The 27,196-nt window shown below is 45.3% G+C and overlaps 1 protein-coding gene across 1 annotated transcript in view; it reads right to left on the reverse strand.

Moving 5' to 3' along the window:
* LOC137657748 (hypoxanthine-guanine phosphoribosyltransferase-like) overlaps positions 1 to 27,196 on the reverse strand; it is a 58,026-nt gene that overhangs the window by 17,570 nt on the left and 13,260 nt on the right. The window contains exons 4-5 of the mRNA XM_068392220.1: positions 20,672 to 20,885; positions 6,687 to 6,763 (exon numbers count right to left, since the gene is read on the reverse strand). Coding sequence (XP_068248321.1) covers positions 6,687 to 6,763; positions 20,672 to 20,885 — 291 coding nt within the window. The remainder of the gene's footprint in view (positions 1 to 6,686; positions 6,764 to 20,671; positions 20,886 to 27,196) is intronic.

Here is a 27,196-nt window from a genome sequence, read left to right on the forward strand (position 1 = left end):
GCACTTGATAGTCTCCAGGCGTGAAGGCGTAGAGACTGTGGGTTGTCGTGGAACCTGAGAAAGTGTGGCTGTTGTAGAAGATCTGGCCTGTCGGGGAGTGGCCACGGAGGATGGCTTGTCAGGTCTTTTAGGTCTGCGAACCACTCTCTCTCCGGCCACCAGGGCGCTACCAAAGTCATCCTTAAGTTCCGGGCAGCCCTTACTCTGTTGAGCACTTGCCTGATCAACGTGAAGGGGGGAAAAGCGTACACGTCTAGGTTGTCCCACTTGTGCTGAAAGGCATCCTCCAAGGCTGCCTTTGGGTCTGGGACAGGAGAACAATACACGGGGAGTTGTGCGTTCAGCTTGGTTGCAAAGAGGTCCATCACCGGGGAACCCCACCGTTGAATGATGAGCCTGGCTACTTCTGGGAGGAGGGACCACTCTGTTCCTACTATCTGACCCATCCTGCTGAGACCGTCGGCTAGGACGTTCTTTTTCCCGGGGATGAACCTTGCCAATAACACTATCTGGTTCGCCTCCGCCCAATCCAGGATCTCTAGGGCGAGATCGCACAACTCCCTTGATTTTAGGCCTCCTTGCTTCTTTATGTACGCTACCACTGTGGCGTTGTCGCACATCAACGCCACAGTGTTTCCCCTTAGTAGATCGATGAAGTGCAGGTGAGCTTTCTGGACTGCCTTCAACTCTAGGACATTGATGTGTAGGCCTTTCTCCCCGTCCATCCAGGTTCCTCTCGCCGTCCCGTTGAGGAGATGGGCTCCCCATCCCTGGTTGGAGGCGTCTGTGAATAGGAGCATCTCGGGAGGCTCGGTCGCGAAGGGCATCCCCTTGAGCGTGTTCGACCGGCAATGCCACCATTCCAGGGAGGGTATTGTGTTTGGCAGGACTGGAATTAATTTCTGGGGCGAGTCCAGTTGGTTCCAGAAGTTCTTCAGGTTCCATTGGACGGCCCTGAGTCTGAGTCTCCCCTGGGGAACCAGTTTCTCCAATGACACCAGATGACCTATTAGCCTTTGCCAGTCCTTCGCCCTCCTGGGTTGCCCTGACAGAAAAGGGAGAAGGATCTTCATTAGATTGCTTACCCGCTCCTCTGACGGAAAAGCTTTCACTAGTAGGGAATCCAGTGTCATCCCCAAATAGGTCATTCTGGTGGAGGGAGATAGGTTCGATTTTTCTGGGTTGATCATGATACCCAGACCCTTGTAAAACTGGAGAAGTTTTATACCCTGCTCCTTCAAAACGTCCTCTGAGGAGGAAAGAAGCAACCAGTCGTCCAGGTACCGGATGAGGCGAATGCCTCGCTCGTGAGCCCACACCGAGACTGTCGTGAAGACACTCGTGAATACCTGGGGAGCTGTCGACAACCCGAAGCAGAGGGTCTTGAATTGCAGGATCTGGGTACCCTATTTCACCCGGAGAAACTTCCGGCTTGAGGGGTGGACCGGGATTTGGAAGTATGCGTCCTTGAGGTCTATGGTCATCATGTAGTCTTTCTCCCTCAAGGACAGCAAGACCGACTTCGGAGTGTCCATTTTGAAATCTGTCTTTCGCACAAACTTGTTGAGAGCTGACAGGTCTATCACCGGTCTCCACCCCCTCGTCGCCTTTTCTACCAGGAACAGTCGGCTGTAGAAACCTGGCCCTGGGTGCAGAACCTCCTCCATGGCGCCCTTCTCCAACATCGTGGACACCTCTTCTTGAAGGGCCGCCCTCTTCAACGGGTCCTTGGGTGCCAGCCACTCCGACAGGCTGGCCGGAATTAAAGGAGGGGGTTCCGTTAAGAACGGTAGCCTGTACCCCTCCTTCAGTACGGATACTGTCCAGGGCTCTGCTCCGTGAGCCTTCCATGCTTGCCAATATAGTCTGAGGCATCCCCCAACCTGAGGCTTGGGCAGGAGTAGGGGGCCTCCCACTCTACCTCCTCCTGGAGGAGCGGCCTGAACGGCCTCTCCTGGAGGCAGAATACCCTGTTCTAAACGAGGCAGACGCTGCTGGAGCTCCTCTACGGGGGGGCTGTGGCGCTGAAGCCCACGAGGAAGAAGGGGCTTCTCTCCTCGTCAGGTTAGGCGGGGCCTGAGAAGTAGAGGGCCCGTCTGATGCTGATCTCTTGTAGGAGGGCCTCCTTACCGGTTGAGGCCTGGGAGCGTTCACTTCCTTTCGTTTAGCCACCTTCTCCATAATCTCTTCTAGCTCTTTCAAGGGGAACAAGGAGTCACCCCACACAGGAAGGCTCCTTATGGCCCTCGCCTCCCTGTCTGGGACCTTCCGGGAAAGCTTCGCCAGAATAGTGTCCCTTTTGCGAAGAACCCAATTCGCTGAAAGGGCAAGGGACTGATACGTAAGGAACTTCAGGGTCTTACCCCCGGAGATGATAAGTTCCCTCAGGAGGTTTTGCTGCTCCGGGTTCGTTAAGTCATATGTGGCTTGAACACCTACCAGTGTGGAAGCCCACCAGTCCAACCAAGAGGAGACGTGCACCAAGTCTTTCGACTTCTCCATCATCGCTGCCTCCGACTGCGAAAAGCAAATCGGGGCTGAAGAGGCTCTGTCCTCCGGGGCACCCTGTCCCAGAACGTCGAGGGCAGGCTCCACCTTGCAGGCTCCCGGTCGTTGTCCCTCTGGCACATAGAACCTACTCTGTGTCTTGAGCCCTTGGAGCAACTTCGAGGAGCTCTGCGTTTTGGGAGCTTCGGCATTGCCTGCCACAACTCTATCAACATGAGCCCGTCCCAAGACGAGATCTCGGGCCACAGGCAGGGCCAGGGAGGTTTTCTGTTGGACGGGTGCCTGCATCAAGCGGGTCAGGCTGGACCTCCTGTAGTCTTCATCGGTTGGGACCGGTTCCTCAATCCGATGATGCCTTCGAATTAGGCCTATAACCTTCCGATAGGCCGAGTCCTCGGTCGGGGAACCTTCTCTACCGTCAGCAGTACCTTCCGCCTGATCCCGAGGAGCCGGGTCACCGGGCACTCCCACCAGGCGCTTCGGTTCTGAAACACCAGGCACTCCCCTGCGGTGGTACCGGTCTTCCCCGGCGGGAACCTCCGCACCAGGTTCGGGGGTCAGAACTGGCATCGCCGTGCCGGCGAGGACTACCGTTCATGTATTCTCTCTGGGGGACGAGGACGCGGATCCCGTGGGCTGACCCGACGGAGGGAACTGTTCCTTTAAGTCCGAGGGCCGAACCAGCTGTGCTGATTCGGCCAGGCTGCCCGTACGGAAGCACGGTTCCCCCCGCTGGGCGGGGTGAACCGGAAGCTTCGCGGCCTTACGCCTGCCTGAAGCGGCCTTCTCGCATTTCTCCCTGCGAGGGTCATATCTGCGTCTGGAGGATGGCCTTCGTGGCGAGAAATCCCTGTACTGCCGGTCCGGGGAACGCTGCAACTCAGACTTACGGGGAACGAAGACCCAATCACCATCGGGGGACCTACTCCTCCTGTACTTCCTCCGTGGAGAGCGGGACCGTTTTCTACTGAACCTCGAACGGGATCTTGAGCGGGAACGCCTGCTCCTGGACCGCTCCCTCCGTCGCCGATGTCTCCTCCTCGTTTCCTCTTCTGAAGAGAACGAATCCCCACCATCTGAAGAGTCCGACGAAACTGTACCACCCGAACGACGAAGGGCTTCGCGACCTGCTGCGTACCAGAGGTCGAGGGTTGTAGGAAGGTCTCTGGAACCGCCGTCAGAGGAGCTGGAAAAGAGGTTTGGCGCACTACACTAGGGAACCAGGTATCCAGCCCCTCTTCCATCCGCATTGGGGACCTACCTGGCGTTTTAGGGAGCCTCCACCCGAAGGGCTCACTTACCGTGGAGTCCAACTTACCCTGGGCGTCACCAGCCGCTGAAGAACCTGAAACACAGGCCCACGAAGCGGGCGAAGAAACAGGCACAACATTACTACACCACAAGGGGTCGTCGGAGGAAACGTGCCCCCCAAGCACAAGGGCAGAGTCTCCAGAACCTACAGACACAGCACTACCAGGCCCCCCACTAGCCTGAGAAGACCCAGCAACCCCCACTTCACACACATTAGACTCCTGGGGAAGGGCCCTCGGCTCTTTCCCCGCAACGGACTTACCTCGTCCCCTACTCTGGGTAGGGGAAGTCGAGACAGAAGCCCCGTCGGACCGTCCACTGGGTGACAGTAACGGCGAAGAGATGCTAGATTTCCTGGGCGAACGTTTCGACGACTTCTTCTTCTTAGCGCCGTAACGCATCCACTGAATCTCACTCCAACTCACACACTCAATGCACGTATCCGAAGGCGAGCACATCCTGCCCCTACAGGAACAGCAAAGGGAGTGAGGGTCTACTTCGGGCTTGGAAAGGAACGCTCCACACGCCTTTCCGGCTCTAGGCCCAGGACAACGGCGGATCTGCTCCATCGCACACAACCACAAGGCACAGGAACGAAGGGAATCAACAAGGAATACACTTGGAAAGCACAAGGAAGGGCAGTGAACACGCAAGAACACAAGGGATAAGCACAGAGATACCACGCGGGACACACGAGTCGGACACAAAGGGTCGAAAGAGACGAGAGCGGCGTGATGGTATCACGACGCGACCAGAGAACTTACTGGCTAACGGGACCCAAGCTGACGCCGACCTAGCTCAAGGCTACCCTCGGGGCACGTTCTCTCACTCCCGGGTTAGCCCTCCATAGAAAACGGGTGTAGGGTATACTACGCAAAACTCTGGTCAGTAGAGAGGAGATTACAGGTAACTCCTAAGAAAGTAGTTCGAGGTAAGTATTTGTGTTGGAACAAATCACCTTCCCCAGGAGATGTTGGGAAGACAATGAAATTACATTACCCAATTCTTTTATGGTGAAAGAAGATTATAAGACTGAATTTGTACTAACAGGAGGAACAACCGTGGAACTGTTCCTAATATCCCTGAATGCAGGAGGGTAATATAGGGGACTATATACTGTATATTAGAAAATTACCTCCCAAAGGCTTCAGCTACTTCTCCACCATCAGATATGAAGAGGCCATCAATTCTTAATATAGGCAAGGGAGATGAACAGAATTTCCCTTGCAACTTTCCGATTCTATTACAGACTACTAAGGTAGGGGAATTATATTTTAATTCACTTATGTATTTAATAAATGATTCTATCCTTGCCAGCTTAAAAGTTTTCTTTTGATTAGCAAGTGCTCTTCTGTATGTTATTTTACTGACTAAGCAAGGAAATCTATGATATCTCTTGTAGCAAGTTCTTGCTATCTTCCACGTCAAAAAGCATAGGCATCATTCCACAAGGGAACTACAGGACGTCAAGGTTTACCTGATGTTCGGGGTATGGAGAGCATGGCACCACATAACAATATGCTCACTAAATATTTGTGCCCACATATTGAACTATGGAATTCATTTATCTTGCGATAAATTTTAGTGCATTTATTAAATAATCCTCAGTCATCTTCCCCCACCTCCCATTTGGGTAAACATGGAGATGGTATATTTTTTACATACTTCCGGTGAATGGGCCAATGATCACAGCTGTGATCATTCTGGTCTATTGCCCATTGATAATTTAACCTAAAATATGAAGAACAAATAGTGAGGCATTAAAATCTCCAATCAATATAAAGGGTTGAGAAAGCTGGTTTATTAAGGATTGTAAAGTATTAAGTTTTAGCTGACGAGGAGTACCATGTGTATCCTGAAGTCTATTTTCTAATGTTGGATCAAGATAAAATGAACAAATTGTAATCCATTTGTCAGTAAAAATTTGGATTGCAGAATTCAGGTGGACAACTTTATGATTAACAGACTTGCGGATTATTATGTCTGTGCCTTCCTGAGCACGAGTGCCTATCAGGTGTGGAGACCTATAAAAAAGAGAAATTACACTTAAATTGGGAGTATGATCTACAAATTTAGTCTCCTGTATACACATTGCAGATATATTATGTTCTTTAAACAGACCCAAACTTATTCCATTGCATAAGTCATTATTTGGACTTTTTTAAGGTCTTTATTATCTGATGATTTTGGAATCTGAGACCTGTAGAGAGATTTTGCTAGCGACAGAAGATTTTTTAGGTGCTGGGCTTTTAGTTGCCCTTTCAGTTTTATTTTTAGTAATTCTATTATGACTCTGAGAATGTGGAGGTGAAGAGGGAGGAAGGAGCCTCTTTTGCCTAACAGAATTGGCCTCTATTTCCTAACCGTCATTGGATCTGTGAATTATTATGACAGGCAATGTTACAATTTGGTATGGAGAATTCTCACTATCTGGCAGTAAGAATTCTTCAAGATTTTTAATCGATCCGGTCATAATTGGAGGGGCTATTAGAGCCCCACCATAGAGGGACGGAGGAGCCCCACCAGAGGGGGTTGAAAGATCCCCACGAGAGGGGGTTGAAGGATCCCCACCAGAGGAGACAGGAGGAGCCTCCCCAGGGAGCCCGACAGGGAGGCCATGGGAAGCCCACCAGGGCGCCCCCATCAAAGGGGGCAGGAGCCCCAATACAAGGAGAAAAGGGGAGTCCCACCAAGGGGGGCAGAGGGGGAAGGAGGAGCCCACCAGGGGGTGGCGAGGGGGCAGGAGGACCCCTACCAGGGGGCAGGAGGTAGTACTGCTGTTCCAAAACTCCATACGAAGCTATTAATTGAATAATTTCAAACTAACTAAGGAAAAGTATATGAATAAATATTTGCAAAATACTCACATTTAGGTCTCTAAAGTATTCATTGTAGTCCAAAGCATATCCAACAACAAACTTGTTAGGAATTTCAAACCCACAATCTGAAAAGAAAAAATGTGTAAAGTATCCAAAATTTATTATACTTTTGAAACAAAAGATTGCAATTCACAACCTTTGCAAAAACATCTACAAGATGCACAACATACCCTCCTGTGTGAGAAAGTAAAAGTAAAGTAATAAAAAAATAATAAAAATTACCAAACTAAAATACATTATTTTAAGAAAAACTTGATACAATTTTATATATAGAATAATAATGATGTAACATATGGGAAACCAGTTCTCAAAATTTAGGTGCCTTCTCAGTAGAATTTTGAAGTTACAGTACTTTTAGTCACCTAAATTCTTTAAGTAGGACCATATTCAAGAGGAATAAAATCCTGCAAACACTATTGGAGTAAGCAAGCTATAAATTGTTTCGTTATTGAGAAATCACCTACAGTATCTCTTTTGAGCAATGTTAAAATTCGACCTTGATCATTCATTGAACCTTAATTTGTTCATTTGAAACTTATTAATCAAAATTAAAAGTACAGTACAGTTAGGCCCCACTCTTCACAAGGGTTAGGTAAGAGAGACAGATGTGAAAAGCACAAATTTTCGTATCCTTGGTGCCCTAGGATGGGATAACTCCTAACCTAACCTAACAACTCACTGCCTATTGCCTACGCTCGGATAACTAACACGCTAAGTAATGCCTAATATTGTTTTTACTTGGTTTCTATCGCAATATAAATAGTTTGTAATTAAATCAGTAAGCTTGTAGTACATTTGCACACGTGTACACTATGTGCTGGACATAGTAAGGCTACAATACAGTACATAGTCGTTGCGAAGACAAACTATAATTTTACCGAGTAGCCACCATACAATTACAACTAAACACTTTTGTTCCAATCTAATAATACTGTAACTTATAACAGTCACTGATACTGTAGTGTATATTAATGTAATATATACAGTAATGTCACTACAGTACAGCTTAACAGTACTATAAGTGTTCGTTTTTTTCGTTCAGATGACGACTACTTTGACAACTCAACGAACATATAACCAACATTTATATATTGTACAGTCTTGTAGAGTATAGTACCTAGTTAATAAACACACTGTAGAGTAATACTGTTCTGTACAAAATGTATACAATTTAAGATTAAACCATTTTTTGTACGAAGTTCTAAGCAGCGACTTGAAGCATGGTGCAATTCCTGATGCGTCGTCTCTTGCGCAATACTGTCCGACATGTACAGTAACCCAGTAATAATAATTATCCCATCTTCTACTTCAGTGGGTTAGAAAATTGAAAGAAAATGATAAAATTATCGTTAGTAACGTTACAATCATTGCGTAAACGCATACAGCCACAATAACAACTGAAGAAAAAAGTTATTTTGTTATGAACAACCAAATCAGATATCAGTTCTTTTGCTTGTATTTCAATCATCGTACGATAATAAACAAAGTAGCATAAGACTGACATTTTTACATTTTACCCTTATTCACTATGGAGAAAAGATCCTCAAGAAAATATACAGCCAAATATAAACTAACAAGCTATAAATGAAAGCGATAAAACAAACTATATTCATAGCCGATATTTTCTTTGGAATCGGGGAAAGCTATGTCCGAAACTGGAGGAAAAAAAACGAAATTCAATGGAATCTTATGAATATGCAAATCGCGTAATTGAATGCAAAGGTTGAATTTAAAAGACAACATTACAAAGCTTCTGAAAACCGAGAATATAGTTTTGTTATAACACGATATAAATAATTTCCTAAGATTTATAACCAAGTACCACAGAGCTAAAAACTATAAATTATCAAGCATGGGTAACATGAATGAAACTCCAGTAAACTTCTAGTGTATGGGATTAAACTCAACAATAAATAAAATATGAGAGAAGTACCGGTATTTCAAATAAAACTATTGAAATTAGTATCCTAATCAGAAAATGATAGATCAGCTGATTTGGAAAGGATAAACGTAAACAATGGAAAAGATTATTATTTACTATGTTTTTATTTACATTATATATAACTAAAATGTGAATATTATATGCATTGATATTGGATACAGTTAAGTGAAACACCAGTTTAATCAAAACATGGTTTATTTCTAATATAGCAGTAATTTTTCACCACAGTAAATAGATATACAGTACAGTGTACAGCGAGAGCTAGGACGACCTGGGTGGAGAGAGAGGAAGTGGTGCTAAGCAAGCCCACTGCAAAGGAGTGCAGGCTATTTAAAAAAATTACGCTGCGAGATTTTTTATCGTGAATATTTTATTTTTTATTCAATAGGTATTGCGGTTCTCTGTGTTGCATATAAGTGAAACTGTGAAGTATAAACTAGAGTAAAGCACGGGCTGACTGTACCAGTATTATTGGGTGTATATAGTTCAGGGAGTCAACATATACTGTACTGAAATTATTTGTAATCTTGATTACAGTATATAAAATCCAGTAAGTCAAAATAAACTGACCAAGTGCCAAAGGTCAGTAAATCATGAATTGTACTACCTAAAACTTGTAAGCTTACATTACAGTACTTTCATGACAACAAAGTAGTTTAAAAAATCCTAACAGCATTGAACATCATGCAAAAACAATTAATTTCTGAAATTTCATTATGATATCTTGTACTTGTACGGAAAAAAATCGGTAAGTTTGACAGCAATTCCTCAAACAATTCCGTCGACTCTGTCACAACACATGCAAACTAATAATGGCATTATTACATTAAAGACGTTTCTCCCTCAAATCCACTTTTTTAAACTAGGTTTTGTATCAATGAATACTGTACCTCCACCTGGTATCAAATACAATTTTAATACTGTATTGATCAAAATAGTTGTTGTTTCCCATTTACATGCAAAGCCACTGCAAATTTGGTCTTCTAAGTGGGACAATGATGTTAAGCTGATGTTTTGAAATCTACAGTATAATGTCAAATTTGGACCTTTTCGTATACTTTATATAGTGCAGTACCATGCAAGCCTGGCATGGTACATTTTTCTTACTTTCATAGAATAAACAGTTGGTTAAAGAAATAGGTCTGGTGTCTATGGAAAATGATATTTTAATTATAAAATAAATTTTTGAATATACTTACCCGGTGAATATATATAGCTGCAACTCTGTTGCTCGACAGACAAAAAACTGTAAAAAACTCGCCAGCGATCGCTATACAGGTTGCGGGTGTGCCCATCAGCGCCAACTGTCGGCCAGATACCATACTCAATGTAAACAAAGACTCAATTTCTTCTCATCCCACTGCGTCTCTATTGGGGAGGAAGGGAGGGTCGTTTAATTTATATATTCACCGGGTAAGTATATTCAAAAATTTATTTTATAATTAAAATATCATTTTTAAATATTTAACTTAGCCGGTGAATATATATAGCTGATTCACACCCAGGGTGGTGGGTAGAGACCAGTTAAATATGTTTACATCTTATGAGCTAAGAGTTTTTATTTCATTTTAGAAGTTATCAATATAACAAAAACAAAATAAATAGGTACCTGGTAAGGAAGTCGACTTAGACGATTACTCTGCCTTATAAGTACGTCTTCCTTACGGAGCCTCGCGATCCTCTTAGGATGCTGACAGACCCTTAGGAGCTGAAGTATCAAGGGCTGCAACCCATACAACAGGACCTCATCAAACCCCTAATCTGGGCGCTCTCAAGAAATGACTTTGACCACCCGCCAAATCAACCAGGATGCGAAAGGCTTCTTAGCCTTCCGGACAACCCATAAAAACAACATTAAAAACATTTCAAGAGACAGATTAAAAGGATATGGAATTAGGGAATTGTAGTGGTTGAGCCCTCACCCACTACTGCACTCGCTGCTACGAATGGTCCCAGTGTGTAGCAGTTCTCGTAAAGAGACTGGACATCTTTCAAGTAAAATGACGCGAACACTGACTTGCTTCTCCAATAGGTTGTGTCCATTATACTTTGCAGAGATCTATTTTGCTTAAAGGCCACGGAAGTTGCTACAGCTCTAACTTCGTGCGTCTTCACTTTAAGCAAAGCTCGGTCTTCCTCACTCAGATGTGAATGAGCTTCTCGTATTAACAATCTGATAAAGTATGACAAAGCATTCTTTGACATAGGCAAGGATGGTTTCTTAATTGAACACCATAAAGCTTCAGATTGGCCTCGTAAAGGTTTAGTACGCTTTAAATAGAACTTAAGAGCTCTAACAGGACATAAGACTCTTTCTAGTTCATTGCCTACGATCTCCGATAAGCTGGGAATATCGAAAGATTTAGGCCAAGGCCGAGAAGGCAGCTCATTTTTGGCTAGAAAACCAAGTTGCAGCGAACAAGTAGCTTTTTCCGACAAAAATCCAATGTTCTTGCTGAAGGCATGAATCTCACTGACTCTTTTAGCCGAGGCTAAGCATACCAGGAAAAGTGTCTTAAGAGTGAGATCTTTCAGGGAGGCTGATTGTAACGGCTCAAACCTGTCTGACATGAGGAATCTTAGTACCACGTCTAAATTCCATCCAGGGGTAGCCAAACGACGCTCCTTGGTGGTCTCAAAAGACTTAAGGAGGTCTTGTAGATCTTTATTGTTGGAAAGATCTAAGCCTCTATGCCGGAAGACCGATGCCAACATGCTTCTGTAGCCCTTGATAGTGGGAGCTGAAAGGGATTGTCCTTTTCTCAGGTATAAGAGAAAATCAGCTATTTGAGCTACAGAGGTACTGGTCGAGGATACAGAAACTGACTTGCACCAGTCTCGGAAGACTTCCCACTTCGATTGGTAGACTCTAATGGTAGACGCTCTCCTTGCTCTAGCAATCGCACTGGCTGCCTCCTTCGAAAAGCCTCTAGCTCTCGAGAGTCTTTCGATAGTCTGAAGGCAGTCAGACGAAGAGCGTGGAGGCTTTGGTGTACCTTCTTTACGTGTGGCTGACGTAGAAGGTCTACCCTTAGAGGAAGACTTCTGGGAACGTCTACTAACCATCGAAGTACCTCGGTGAACCATTCTCTCGCGGGCCAGAGGGGAGCAACTAACGTCAACCTTGTCCCTTCGTGAGAGGCGAACTTCTGCAGTACCTTGTTGACAATCTTGAACGGTGGGAATGCGTAGAGATCCAGATGTGACCAATCTAGGAGGAAGGCATCTATATGTATTGTTGCTGGGTCCGGGACTGGGGAGCAATAGATTGGAAGCCTCTTGGTCAGCGAGGTTGCAAAGAGATCTATGGTTGGTTGACCCCGAGTGGCCCAAAGTCTCTTGCACACATCCTTGTGGAGGGTCCATTCGGTTGGAATTACTTGCCCTTTCCGACTGAGACAATCTGCTATGACGTTCAAGTCGCCTTGGATGAACCTCGTTACTAGGGAGATGTCTTGACCTTTTGACCAGATGAGCAGGTCCCTTGCGATCTCGTACAACGTCAGTGAGTGGGTACCTCCTTGTTTGGAGATGTACGCCAAGGCCGTGGTGTTGTCCGAGTTTACTTCCACCACTTTGCCTCGAAGGAGAAACTCGAAGCTTTTCAAGGCCAGATGAACTGCCAACAGCTCCTTGCAGTTGATATGCATGCTCCTTTGACTCGAGTTCCACAGGCCTGAGCATTCCCGACCGTCCAGTGTCGCGCCCCAGCCCAAGTCCGATGCGTCCGAGAAGAGAACGTGGTTGGGAGTCTGAACAGCCAGGGGAAGACCCTCTCTTAGGTTGATATTGTCCTTCCACCAAGTCAGACAAGACTTTATCTTTCCGGAAATCGGGATCGAGACCGCCTCTAGCGTCTTGTCCTTTTTCCAGTGAAAAGCCAGATGGTATTGAAGAGGACGGAGGTGCAGTCTTCCTAGTGATACAAATTGTTCCAGGGATGACAGAGTCCCTACCAGACTCATCCACAGCCTGACTGAGCAGCGTTCCTTCTTCAGCATCTTCTGGATGGATAGCAGGGCTTGATCTATTCTGGGGGCCGACGGAAAAGCCCGAAAAGCTAGACTGTGAATCTCCATCCCTAAATACAGAATAGTTTGGGATGGGACCAGCTGCGACTTTTCCAAATTGACTAGGAGTCCCAATTCCTTGGTCAGATCTAGAGTCCACTTTAGATCCTTCAGACAGCGACGACTGGAAGAGGCTCTGAGAAGCCAGTCGTCCAAATAAAGGGAGGCTCGGATGTCCGATAAGTGGAGGAATTTGGCTACATTCCTCATCAGCCTCGTAAACACGAGAGGAGCTGTGCTTAGGCCAAAGCACAGGGCCCGAAACTGGTAAACCACATCTTCGAAGACGAATCTCAGTAAAGGTTGGGAGTCTGAGTGAATGGGGATATGGAAGTAGGCGTCGCTTAGGTCTAGCGAGACCATCCAGTCTTCCTTCCTGACCGCTGCTAAGACTGACTTTGTGGTCTCCATGGAGAACTTCGTCTTTGTGACAAAGACATTCAGAGCACTGACGTCTAGCACCGGTCTCCAACCTCCTGTCTTCTTTGCAACTAGGAAGAGACGGTTGTAAAATCCCGGTGATCGAAGGTCAGAGACTTTGACCACCGCTCCCTTCTCTAGCAAAAGAGACACTTCCAGTTTCAGGGCTTGTCTCTTTTCTTCCTCTCTGTACCTGGGAGAGAGATCGATGGGGGACGTCGCTGGAGGGGGTTTGCGTACAAAAGGGATTTTGTACCCCTCTCTGAGTAACTTCACAGATTGTTGATCTGCACCTCTCTTCTCCCAGGCTTGCCAGAAGTTCTTGAGTCTGGCTCCCACTGCTGTCTGAAGTTGCGGGCAGTCAGACTCTGCCCTTGGAGGACTTGGGTCCTTTCCTCTTCCCTCGTTTCCCTTCGGCACGAGCACCTCCTCTGCTGGAGGCTCTGCCACGAAAGGGCGGGATAAAGCGAGACGCTGGAGTGTCTATCCTCGGTCTAGCAGAGAATGTAGGCAAAGGGGGAGCTTTGCGAGCCGAGGACGCAACTAGATCATGGGTGTCCTTCTGAACTAACGATGCGGCAATTTCCTTTACCAAGACTTCAGGAAACAGGCACTTGGAAAGGGGAGCAAAGAGAAGTTCAGATCTCTGGCATGGCGTAACTCCAGCAGACAGGAAAGAACAGAGAGACTCTCGCTTCTTCAGGACTCCGGACGTGAATGAGGCAGCTAGCTCATTGGACCCATCACGGACGGCCTTGTCCATGCAGGACATAATGAGCAAGGAAATATCCTTATCTACCGAAGAGATTTTCCTGCTCAGGGCTCCTAAGCACCAGTCTAAAAAGTTAAAGACTTCGAAAGCCCTAAATATCCCTTTAAGAAGGTGGTCCAGGTCCGATGGTGACCAACAAACCTTCGAGCGTCTCATGGCAAGGCGGCGGGGAGAGTCTACAAGACTTGAGAAGTCGCCCTGGGCAGAGGCAGGAACTCCCAAGCCGAGAACTTCTCCCGTGGCATACCAGACGCTCGATCTAGAAGAGAGTTTAGATGGGGGAAAGGCAAATGCTGTCTTCCCTAACCTCTTCTTAGACTTTAACCAGTCTCCCAACAGCCGCAAAGCTCTCTTGGATGAGCGTGAGAGAACGAGTTTCGTAAAGGCAGGTGCGGTAGCAGGCACTCCTAATACAAACTCTGACGGAGGAGAACGAGGAGCCACAGAAACAAAGTGGTCCGGAAACAACTCCTTGAATACAACCATGACTTTTCTAAAGTCCAACGATGGTTGAGTTGCCTTAGGCTCGTCCAGTTCTGAAGGTTGATCGTCTTGTGGTTCAGCAACGTCCTCATCTGATAGTTCCTCATCCGAAAACTGATGAGGAAACGGCAACGGAGTGGGCAACGTCTGGCTCGCTGAGTCCGATCGCACTGGTGCATGCGTGACGGAGCCAGACGCAACGTCATGGAACTGCTGCACAGTCTGTGAACTGTCAACAACCATGGGAGCGCGAGGACGCACAGCGTCCACCCGAGACTGTCTAGACCGTCTGGGTTGTGCAGTCAACACCATACCGGGTTGCGGAGGTTGACGCACCGCGTCAAAACAAGTCACCTCTGATGGTTGCTGACCGTCCTGAACGTCAACAACCACCTCCGTGCGTCGCCTAACGTCAACGTGCAGCTGGCAACCCACACTGGGTCGCATGGGAGGAGGAACCACCTCAACTGGTAGACGCGAGAAGGTAACCTCAGCGTCAACAGGACGCACAACAGACCGCTTGGAAGGTTGTTGGCCAGAAGGTTCAGCAGCAACCTTCTCCGCATTAAAGTCCTCCATCAAGGACGCAAGCTTGGACTGCATGTCTTGCAGCAAAGCCCATTTAGGGTCTACGGGAGCAGGTGCGGCAACAGACGGGGTTAGCGACTGAGGCGGTACCGCTTTGCCTCTCTTAGGCGGTGAGCAGTCATCAGATGACGGCAACGAGTCCGAACTGACCCAGTGGCTACAACCGGGACGTTGGACTTGTCCTGAAGGGACCGACTTACGTTTTAAAGGTCGTGAGACCTTGGTCCAAAGTTTCTTACGAGAAACACCTTCGGACGACGAGGTAAAAACGGGCTCTCTCGTCTTACGTAGGTAGGGGCGATCTTGGGGAGATACGCCTGATACCATGGAGGGAACGTCTGTTCGCTGATCAAGGCCTCTCGAACCCATGCGTCGTACGACATTGCTTCTCCCCTGGGCTTGGGAGCTTGCAAGAGGTCCCGGACTAGGAGGACGACAGGCACGAACAGACGAACCCTCAAGCGCAACACTTTTCACAACACTTTCACTAGGCACTTTATCACTTCCCGCGGCACTTTGGCACTTTAGCTCCTTAACATCCGCCATGAGTTGATTGCGGTCACTTGCAAGGGACTCAACTTTCTCCCCCAAGGCATGGATAGCACGCATCATGTCAGCCATCGATGGTTCCTGAGTGCTAGGAGGGGGGTTAGGAACAACCACTACAGGTTAAGGAATAGGTTGAGGGGCATGAGGAGAGGAAAAATCTATCGACCTAGAAGAACTTCTCCTTAATCTATCTCTCTCTAGCCTGCGTGTGTACTTCTCAAATTCGATAAAATCGAATTCCGAAAGGCCCACGCATTCCTCACACCGATCTTCCAATTGACAGGTTTTACCCCGACAATTGGAACAAACAGTGTGAGGGTCGAGAGAAGCCTTTGGAAGACGCCTAGAACAGTCCCTAGCATTGCATTTTCTAAACTTGGGAACTTGTGAAAGGTCAGCCATTTTGAATTGGTCAAGGGAAAATTCCAAAAAACGATCTAAGTCATCAACAATGAATCCGATACAAAAAAGAGTTCAAGGATTTATTTGAAGAAAAACCCTGCACAGCGAAAGCTCAAAACCAAAATAAAGTACTTCACCAAATATGATGGGAAAAACTCCAGGTTTCAACAGCGAGTAAAGTACGTCTTGTCGACACGTCGACAGAGAAGAAATTGAGTCTTTGTTTACATTGAGTATGGTATCTGGCCGACAGTTGGCGCTGATGGGCACACCCGCAACCTGTATAGCGATCGCTGGCGAGTTTTTTACAGTTTTTTGTCTGTCGAGCAACAGAGTTGCAGCTATATATATTCACCGGCTAAGTTAAATATTTAAAAAGGAAGGTTAAAATGTTTTACTTTTCAAGTAACAGTTTCTTCGTACTTCACAAGGAGTACACTTTATAGAACTTATGTCCAACACTAAGGAATTTGTAGGATAACTTGGTGTATTATGATATGGTAATGAATATCAATGGGCTATTTATTTGACCTAATCTCATGTAATTCATTTCCAATTAGTGAAACCATTGCCCTTAAAATAACAAATTTGAAAGTAACTTGTATTTTTCCTGACTATACAAACTTGAAGTTCTTTACACTAGGTAACACAGCATAACTGGGTGTTCAAAGCTATAAAAAACTTGAGCAAAGTGGCATTCAATCTCCCGGATAAGTGGGTGGGGTGGGGGGGGGGTAGTGAAAGATGCTCTCACTCGCCCCACACACTCACACTTGACTTCCACCACTTTTGATTGCTGCAGGACTTATTGCGGGAAGGTGATGGCAAGACAAGTATGTGTAAAAAACTTCAGGTTTGTATAGTTGTGAAAAATAAAAATTATTTTCAAATTTCTCATTTGTTCTGACAAGAATACAAAACCTCATTCTTTAGAAGGAGACTCGCCAAAGGTGGGTGGAAGTCTGTTTACCTGGCTAAACACTTACCCAGGATTGCCACATCTAAGCAGAGTAAACATGAGATGCAAGTCCTGTCACCTCGTGAACTTGTAGATGTGAGCCCGTGAGAGGTCAACATCCTGAGCAGTAGTGGTCACTGAGTGGGAAACTGCTCTATGAGCAGGGTTTGAGAAATAAAAGGTCTAACTTACACAAGATTGAAACCCATGAACTCAAACTCCCCCTCGCTGGGAGAATGAGGACGGGATGAAGTTTATATGCACGTAGGAGCAAGATATATAAACAGGCACCTCAGCACAGATAGGCTTACTTGCAATCGATGGAAGCAGGCTTGCAGTGTTCTTGGCTGCTGTACCCCAAGGGAGGGGAAGAAAGAAAAAGGCCATACCAGTCAAACCTTTACAGTCACCCCAGACTGAGACAATAACCTCTGTCTCTGACTGACTGCTAATTGTCCTGTGAGGAACAAGGAAGGTATACTACTTGCTGAATGGCCAACACAAGGCCTATAGAAATGTGTTAAGGGACCTGTTGGTCACATCTTGCTGGTATTGGGCGGTGAAGGTTGTCTGATGCTTCGAAAATACCTGCTTGCATCACTGGCAGAAGTTTCTCTTAAATGTTAGGGAGGTGCTAATCCCCTTAACGACATGTGCTCTGGGTCACCTCCCTTGATGGTGTAGGGATGGATCAGTGATATGTTCATTAACTTGACTTATCCAAAAAGAGTTTGTGTTCTTAGTAATCTTCCTCTTGACCCTACCTGTACTGACATGAAGTTGCTTGACATGTGGGTGAGCACTGCTGGTATGTTTGAGGTAGTGCCTCAGTGCCCTCACAGGACAAAGTAACAGTTGATCCGTATAATTAATTACAGCCCGTAGATTCTCAATCCGGAAGGCCATAAACCTAGGCTTTGGTACAGCAGGATTTTGCATATGCAATAAAATCAGGGAGGAAATAGAGTAACTTGTCCCTCATCCCCTTGAGAGACGAGAGCAAGGAGGAACACTGTCTTCCAGGTAAGGTCTTGGTCTAAAACTTGACACAACGGTCTGTAAGGAGCTTTCTTCAGAGCACAGAAGACCTTAACCATGTTCCAATGAGGAGGTCTCACTGCCGGCTGAGGACAAGATACGTTCCGTGTGAGCATAAATAATTCTGCCGAAGAGGAAAAAAAGATTTGGCTCCAGGCTGAGCAGTATCCTTTCATTGCTGAGACTGGGTAGCTTTTCCTCTCAGAGATAAAATACAAACTCAGCAATCAGGGGAATAGTGCCTTTAACCACAGAAGATGGCCCCTTTGCCTAGAAGACAGCAATAGAATATTTCCCGAGGTACCTAGACATCTTTTTCACCACTGGTTGTAAAAAGCCTCTCTGAGTGAAGAAATGTTGGATAACCTCTTGGTGGGAAGTTGCAGAGATAAGATTACTCTATGGTATATTTCCTCATGAGATTGATGAAGGTCATGAAAGGGCAGCAACTCCCTAGGAACCTCTGTCAGCAGAAGGTCCAGGTTCTACTGCGTGTTGCCATAGCGGAGCTATGAGTGTCATAGTTAGGTTGGATGAGGATCTCACTTTGTTGAGGAACCTTCGGATTAGACAAAATGGGGGAAACACATAAGCGTCCATGTCATTCCATGGATGTTGGAAGGTGTCCTGATATGCTGGCTGTGGATCCGAAACTGGCAAGCAGTATACTGGAGGTTTGTGGTTTAGGAAGGTCTATTAGAGGCAAACCCACAAAGTCAGGACTTTGGTTGCTATCCGAGGAGCCAAAGACCATTGAGATCCAACTATCCGAGTCTTTCGGCTCGGGTTGTATGCAAGGATGCTCTTCCCGCCTGTGATAAACCTGGCCGAAAGGGAAGAGCCACTTCTTTGAACCTTTCAATTCAGCTGCGAGAGGGAAAGATCTTTTCCATTCGAGTATCGATATGCATTCCCTCGTATACCAGATCCTGTTTGGGCTGCAGAGATGACTTTTTGAGATTTACCATGATACCCAGATTGTGACAAAACATGAGAAGTATGTTTCAGTGTAGTAGAAGGGTCTTCACTGATTCCAGCTGATTGTCCAAATAGTGGAGGAGATGGATGATGTTAGAGTGTGCCCAGGCTGGAACTAGAGTGAACATTTAAAGTGCTGTCAACTGGCCGAAGCATGTGACTCAAACTGGTATACAGTGAACCCTCGTTTATCGCGGTAGATAGGTTCCAGTCGCGGCCGCGATAGGTGAAAATCCGTGAAGTAGTGACACCATATTTACCTATTTATTCAACATGTATATTCAGACTTTTAAAACCTTCCCTTGTACGTAGTACTGTTAACAAACTACCCTTTAATGTACAGAACACTTAATGCATGTACTACAGTACCCTAAACTAAAACAGGCACAAATATTAAAGGTGATTTTATATCATGCATTTCCTAAACATGCTAAAAAGCACGATAAAAAATGGCAACCAATGTTTTGTTTACATTTATCTCTGATCATAATGTAGAAACAAACTGGAGGTAGAGCTTTGCTTATTACCCAGACATATTTCCCATACTTTTCCCTTAGAACTACATCACATCTTCCTACTTTAGATATATAGATATATATATATATATATATATATATATATATATATATATATATATATATGTGTGTGTGTGTGTATATATATATATATATATTTATATGTATACACATATACATACCTACATATATACATACTGGGCTATTTTTCCCTGTTGGAGCCCCTGGGCTTATAGCATCTTGCTTTTCCAACTAGGGTTGTAGCTTGGATAGTAATAATAATAATAATAATACATGCATACATATATATATATATATATATATATATATATATTACTGTATATATATGGGTTATGGAAAAAATCCGCGAAGTGGTGAATCCGCGATGGTCGAACCGCGAAGTAGCGAGGGTTCACTGTAACCAGTTAAGCAGATAGAATCTCAAGTACTTTCTTGAGGAGGAATGGACTGGGATCTAGAAGTACGCTTTTGTCAAGTCCACCATTATCATGAAGTCTCTCAGTCTGATGGCCTGTCTGACCGTGGCTACAATCTCCATCCTAAACGGAGTTTAAACGATAAACTCATTTAGAGCTGAGAGGTCTATAACAGGTCTCTGGCTTCCAGACACCTTTTCAACAAGAAAGTCTACTGAAAAAGCTGGGGATCTGTCTATGACCTCCTGGAGAGCGTCTTCCCTAACATCATTGAGACTTCCACCTACAGGGCGATGTCCTTTGCCAATCCATTGGCGAGGGATGGAGGACTTCATGGATGACATATCGGGTGGGGCAGAGCTGGTGAAAGGTAAGACATACCATGCCCGAAGGATGTGTCAAAGGTGTGGCTCCTTGACTCTCCCAAAACTGCCACCCGAGTTGCAGGCTTGCCCACACTAGGGGTATCGTGAGGAGAATGCCCCTCTAGCGGGGCGTTGGCCTCATATGGAGGCTAGGCTCTGCTTCCCCTTCCTCTATAAGATTTGATAAATGGCAATTCATTTCTATCTGGTTACTTGTCTTTTCACAATGTCATTTGTAAAAAAAGAAATTTTTTAATAAATTCAGTCAGTAAATTTTCCTAGAAATGATTGGGCCTGATGAGTCTGTCGACTACAAATTGATATGTCTATATCCTAGCCATTTTGTTTCTTACTTTTTGAGTTACAACAAATTTAAATCTAATGCCTTTAAATCATGCAAGAGCTGGTATCCAGAATACTGTAAATAATTATACTAGACCATTATCAAATACTTACAATCAGGCCTGTATCCTGTTGAACCTGGGCGCCTTTTGACAAGTAGAGAAGCAACTCTAATAGTTTTTGGCTCATTTTCTTTAAGTATAGCTAATAACTTTTCCATGGTTCTTCCAGTATCTATAATGTCTTCAACTACCAAGACATTTTGACCTTTGAGTCCCTTCAAGTTGTCCCCACCTATAACTTGGATATCACCAGTTGAAGAATCATTCTGTGAATAGTTAGATAGAAACTTTTAATAACAAGCAGATTTATATATCTTTACTTAGTCTAACATTATATATACAGTACATTAATGCAGTAGACAGCCCTTACGACCATTACATACTTGAGACCACTGAGGAATCATTAGGATAACACACCTCAAATCTTAAGGATAGTCAATACAAAAAATTTCTTCTAAAATAAATACAGAATAAGTCTTAAATCTGCTTTTTGAATAAAGAAAACTATATAGGCATGCAAGTTATCCTATGGTATAAAACTTACAAATTTTTCAAGTAATTTGTATTTTTCCTAGCCATACAAACCCTGAGTTCTTTAATTAGTGATATCATTTCAGTGTGAACTGGAATCAATTGTTAAAGTTGGATAACAAGCAGTTATCGAACTGACTACGGAGTGGGGGAGAGAAGCCCTTCCCCCTTTCCAGTCAGAGATTCCTCACTTTCGATCTTTCAGCTCTGGACTGAAAAGGGTGGGTGAGGAAGGATGTTTGATTATAAGACTCAGGTTTGTATGGCTGGAGAAAATACAAATTACTTATAAAATTTGTGATTTGTTCCTATGCATCATACAAATTCTCATCCTTTAATAAGGGAGACTTAAAGGCTTGGTGGGCTGGGAACCCCCTGTAACCACAATAGAAAGTTCAATTCTTCCCTGGAAGTGATCAATAATGAAACTGAATGGCAGGAAGCAAGGACCACTACCATCTCCTATCTGTCCATCATATGGATGAAAGACTCATAGGCCCTGGGTGGTACACGAGAACATGTAATTGATCAACACTGGAGAGCCCAGTTGGAGTCAGATAGCAAGTATGATGAAGACTGGGTTGATAAAAAACCCACCATGAGTTACTTCCTTAAATTAAAAGAATGGTGCTCTGAAATGAAACTTACTAGCATCTTGTCTAACCAGCTTGTAACATCTTCACCATTTTGGCCCCTAGTGGGGGTGGGGGGGGGACAAGAATGAAGAAGAACCAGTTATACTACCATTTATTTCAGATTTGCATCTACACATTACCATAAATGAGATGCATCCTTGTCCAAGCACAAAGGTGTCAAGGGTACACTCCCACAAATAAAAGGGCTATGGTGGTGGTCTGCCTCTTCTAAGCAACAGCCCTCAGAACTTGGGCAACTGATAAATTCCTCCTGAAAGGGAGGGGGGGGTCCTAATGCCCCTATCTTCATGAGCTCTAATCGTGGCTGGCGCCTCTACTCTTGCATCAGTAGATTAATTATTAATCTTTACGGATCATCTCACAAAACCATAAAGATACCGTGTTTCTTGGATCTGCCAGTGCTAACGAAAAGTCTACGACACTCAGGCCTGAGGTTACTTTTCAGATACAATAAACTATTTGCTGATCCAGAGAGCAACTAACGCCACAAAGTAGTGCATTACATGTCACTTTACCATTAGTTCCCCCTCTTTGTTTACAATACGCCTTTGGGATTTTGGTCCTACTCTTCTTTTGGATTTTTTGTTGTTGTGCATAGTGTCTGGAAAGTATAAGGGAGACTTCTGATGGCAGTGGACATGCCAACCATAGGAATAAAGTTAAGGAATTGTCATATGTGTTACTTATTGTCTACCAGACTAGTACTGCATAAGTGTAGGTACACTACTGTATAGGGTACAGGTATTTGTATTACTATATTATTGGCTAAACTACAACCATAGTTGAAAAAACAGGATGCTATAAACCCAAGGGCTCCAACAGGGAAAATAGGCCAGTGAGGAAAGGAGATAAGGAAATGGAGAATTGTGTGCCTGAGTGTACCCTCAAGCAAGAGATCTCTAACTCAAGACAGTGGAAGGCCATGATTCAGAGGCTATGGCACTACCCAAGTCTATAGGACACTGGTTTGATTTTGGTATAGCTGTCTCCTAGAAGAGCTGCTTATCATAACCAAAGAATCTCTTCTACTCTTACTAAGTGGAAAGTAGCCACTGAACAATAAAGTCCAGTAGTTAACCCGTTGATTGAAGAAAACATTTTTCAGTTATCTTAGTGCTGTCAAGTGTATGAGTATGAGGAAAGAGGAGAAAATTTAAAGAATGCACCTGACTATTTGGTGTATGTGTAGGCAAAGGAAAAAACGAGCAGTAACCAGAGAGGGATCCAATGAAGTACTACCTGGCCAGTCAAAGGACTGAACAATGAACAACTCTCAAGCAGTAGCATCTCAATGGGTGGCTGGTTGCCTTGGTTAAGCTACTAACTACTGTCCCCTACATATAAGGTACAGTAATATGACAAACTTGCAAGTAATTTGTATTTTTCCGAATGATACAAACCTTGAGCTCTTTATTAGGGAATATACTTTCAGCAAAGCTGGAATCTAGCATAAGAATTTTAGTGAGGTATAACTTCCCCACTGCTAGTTAGCAGGTAGTACCGGCTACCCCGCACACACCCACACACACACCTGTGCTCTCTTGTCACTTTTGATTGTAGGCAGGACTTGCAGGGGATAGGTGATGGCGGGATAAATTTTTACAAAGAGCTCCAGGTTTGTATTGTTAGGAAAAATAAAAATTATTTTCAAATTTGTCATTGTTCCGTCACTAATACAAACCCTTCCGCTCTTTATTAGTGAAGACTCACCCTAAGGTGGGTGAAAGTCATAACCAACATGCTGGTTTTTTTACCCAGGGGTTTCCTCCATGCTACAGGAATCACCTTGACACCTTGCTAAACTTCCTTGCACGTGCATGCATTAGTGGCTTGAGCAATCCGTGTGAACAAGCAATGTGACTTCACCAGGTAAGAATTCTCAAAGTCCTCATACTTCTTTGAACACACCATAGATATTACCCAATTCCCACCTTGCAAGGGGATATGGGGACATAAATATATGTGCATATACCAGGTTACACAAGGGAAATGGTTATTAACTGCAGACAGAGGAGGCCAGCTTTCAGAGTACCGTAAGTGCTGTGCCCGAAGAGAGGGGAAGATGAAAGAGAGGAGGATCTAGTCACTCTATTAATTCATCATAGACTCAATCCCAGATAACGTCTACCCTCCACCATCACCTACTTGTCCATCAATGAGGTCAAGGTGTTTAAACCACTTGTTGTGCAGCCACCACAGGTCCAATGGAGAATGTCTCCATGTTCCTGTGGGTTACGTCTTGCAGGTAGTGGGCAGTGAAGGTCATCAGATGCTTCTACACGTCCGCTTGAAGAACTTGCGCTACCGTTTTTTTTTTTAATGCTAGGGGCGTGCTACTACCCTTAGTCGTGAGCTCTAGGTTTCCAGTTTTGTAGAGAAGAATCGGGATTCAAGGCCCAGTTTATGACCTTGCGAATCCATGCTGAAAACGCATTTTTAATGATTCCCTTTTTCACCTTCCCCGTGCTGAGGAACAATCTGTACACTCAGGGACAAGCTCCTTTAATTTGTTTTAATTTGCCCTCACTGAGTAAATTAGCAGCTGATCTGAGTCATCATTTACATTATGGAGACACTCAATCCAGATGGGTCGAATCTAGGATCCGCTACTCCTAGATTTTGAGACCTGGCAAACTCATTGACAAAGCCGAGCATTACTTGTTCCCATCCCTTGATTGAGAGAGATCAAAGGAAAGACCATGCAGTTCGCTTACTCTCTTGGCCAAGGCCAGAGCGAGCAGGAAGACCATTTTGAGAATCAGGTGAAGGTCTGAAGCCTGACGTAACAGTTCGTAGGGAGCTCCTTTTAGCGATCGTAGTACACAAACAACATTGCATGGAGGTGGTCTAACTTTCGACTGAGGACAGGTAAGCTTGAAACACTGTATGAGGAGAGACAATGTCAACGATGAGGAAATATCAACTACTTTCAGTCTAAAGGCAAGGGTTAAGGCTGAGCGATAGACTTTCACTGCCGAGACTGAGAGGAGCTTTTCCTTACAAAGGTACAGGAGACATTATGCTATCACTGGGATAGGGGCATCAAGAGGAGAGATACCCCTCCCCTGACACCAACCTGGTATACTGCAGTTAAAGATTCCGAGGAGTCCAGACATCCTTCTTCCAACAAGTTGCGAAAAGCCTCTCTTTGCGAGGAGATACTGTATATCCTCTAGGCACGAAGATGTAGGAACTCTACGGCTTGGTGGTAAATCTTTAAGTGTGGCTGTCTGAGTGGATCGTGACGTGGAGGGAGTTCTCCGGACCTCTGCGAGTAGCTGTAGAAGGTCCAGGAACCATTCTGCGTGATGTCATAGTGGAACTATGAGAATCTTTGATAGGTTGATAGATGCTCACACTATGTGGAATACTCTTCTCATCAGGCAAAACTGGGGGAACGCATAGAGATCTATGTTGTCCCACTGTTGTTGAAAAACATCTTACTAAAGTGCTTGAGGATCCAGTACCGGGGAGCAGTATAGCAGGAGGTTGCTGTTCAGAGATGTTGCGAACAGACTATTTGGATGTTGAGTCAAGGGATAGAGAGATAGCGTGAACAGGATGTGATAGCTAGAACATATCACTGAGACTGTCCAAGCCTTGGCCCCATGTGCCAACCACCTCTGCCACCGGAGTTGCAGGCACCCTCCCATCAGTGAACTAGTGGGTGGACTGCCCTTCCTAGCGAGATTGCCCCCGTCTGCTACTTGTTCCTCCTTTTCCACCCTTACTTCCCTAGGTCTTGTCTCTTGCAGGAAAGGGCTTTTCCTGGATGTCTTGGGAGCACCTGAACTACTTCTGCTCCCCTGTGATCTAGTGGACAGCGGCTTCTGGGCTGCGGGGGCCTTGCATAGGGCTTCGTCGTCATCACCCTTTGGAGAAGGGAGTCTTGGCTAGTCTTTCTCCAATGCTCTGCTGCTCTCTCGACATCTTTGACATTGATTAGTGAAGGACCCTTTATCGATGAGGTTTGTAGTCTTGTCACTTCCATTTTAGGTACCTGTCTATGGAATCTTTCGATCACAACATCCCAACGCTTGAGTACCCAGTTAGTCCGCAAGTTTACCACTTGGTGGGCCAGGTACTCGATGGTCCTAATCCCTGAGAGTAGAAAGGGAGACATCGACTCTCTTGTCTGTTCTTGGGATGAGTCCTTTGTCCTGAATATGAGTCCCACTGATCCTAATCATAGCTCAAGCCACAAAGTAGCTTGCATGGCATACTTCGCGACCCTCTCCATGCTAAGGGCGTCGCTCGCTGAGTTCATCTTAAATCCTGCTAGTCTCTGAACGAAATGCCCTTAGTCAGAGACACTATCGATGGATTGAGAGGTAAGCCTACCAGGTTATCCTCCACTAACTCATTGTACCTTTTCTGTTGGACAAAAGGCGGAGGAAAAGTTTCACTGGACTGGGATGGAAACCTGTGCAAAAGCCTTGTTTCTGGGCCCCCTTCAACCGCCTCGATCAGAGCAGGGCTGTGATGATTTTGGCAGGTTTCTGGGTGCCATAAAGAAGGTCCAAGACCATGTCCTTACCTTCAGGTGGGGTAGTAGAAGGATTGTCCAGCCCACTGATGGCCTTGATACAAGCCAGGACTTTCTAAAATACATGATCTGTCTCTTTTTGGTCTGTCGCTGAGAACTTAGGACTAACTGCTCTCGGGGGTGTGACGTCATGTCCAGAATCTTGCTCGAGGTCTTCCACCCATAAGCTCTCTCCCATAGGAGCTAGGGGGAGTCGTTGTGGTCGTCATGGCGTTTTGCAGTCTCTCTCGACGTTGAAGGGAGCTCCTTGTCCGCCATCGTTGTCGTGGATCGTGAAGAACTTGGTACTCATTTTTGAACCAGTGCCGTCATCTTTGATGACTAGTTCCTGGGGACTGTCTTCGAGTCCTTCCTCTCTCTTGGCTGAGGTAGGAATTCGGCAAGTAAGGAAGGTCTCTTCGTTCTCTCATTTGCTCTGGAAGGGCATGAAGAACAAGTGAGAGGTGAGACAATAGAGAACCGGGCTGCTTCTACTGGACAGTTCGAGCAGTCTCAATCGGCAACAATCTGTAGGTCTCCGTCAGTGAGATCTCTCTCTCCGTGATCTCGAGCCCCTGCTGGTCCAGGGGTAAAATGTGTCGCCCGGGAAAGGAATTGGTTGCCTTTGTCAGCTCTTCTTCTTTGCTGGAACTATCAGAGTTAGCTCCAACTTCAAAAAGTCCTGCTGCAGCTTGCCAGAATCTGTAGGAGGATTAAGTATCTTGGATTGGATAGGAGACAAGACCATTGGAGCCTGTCGCTCCTGCGATTGAGCTGGAATTGAACTGCTCCGTCTCGGATCGGATGGGAAAAACCTAAACCTTAAGGTGTTTGATGGGATTTGTGAAGTGCTCTTCAAGGCTGC

This window comes from Palaemon carinicauda, chromosome 18, assembly GCF_036898095.1.
Source record: "Palaemon carinicauda isolate YSFRI2023 chromosome 18, ASM3689809v2, whole genome shotgun sequence".
Taxonomy (NCBI): Eukaryota; Metazoa; Arthropoda; class Malacostraca; order Decapoda; family Palaemonidae; genus Palaemon; species Palaemon carinicauda.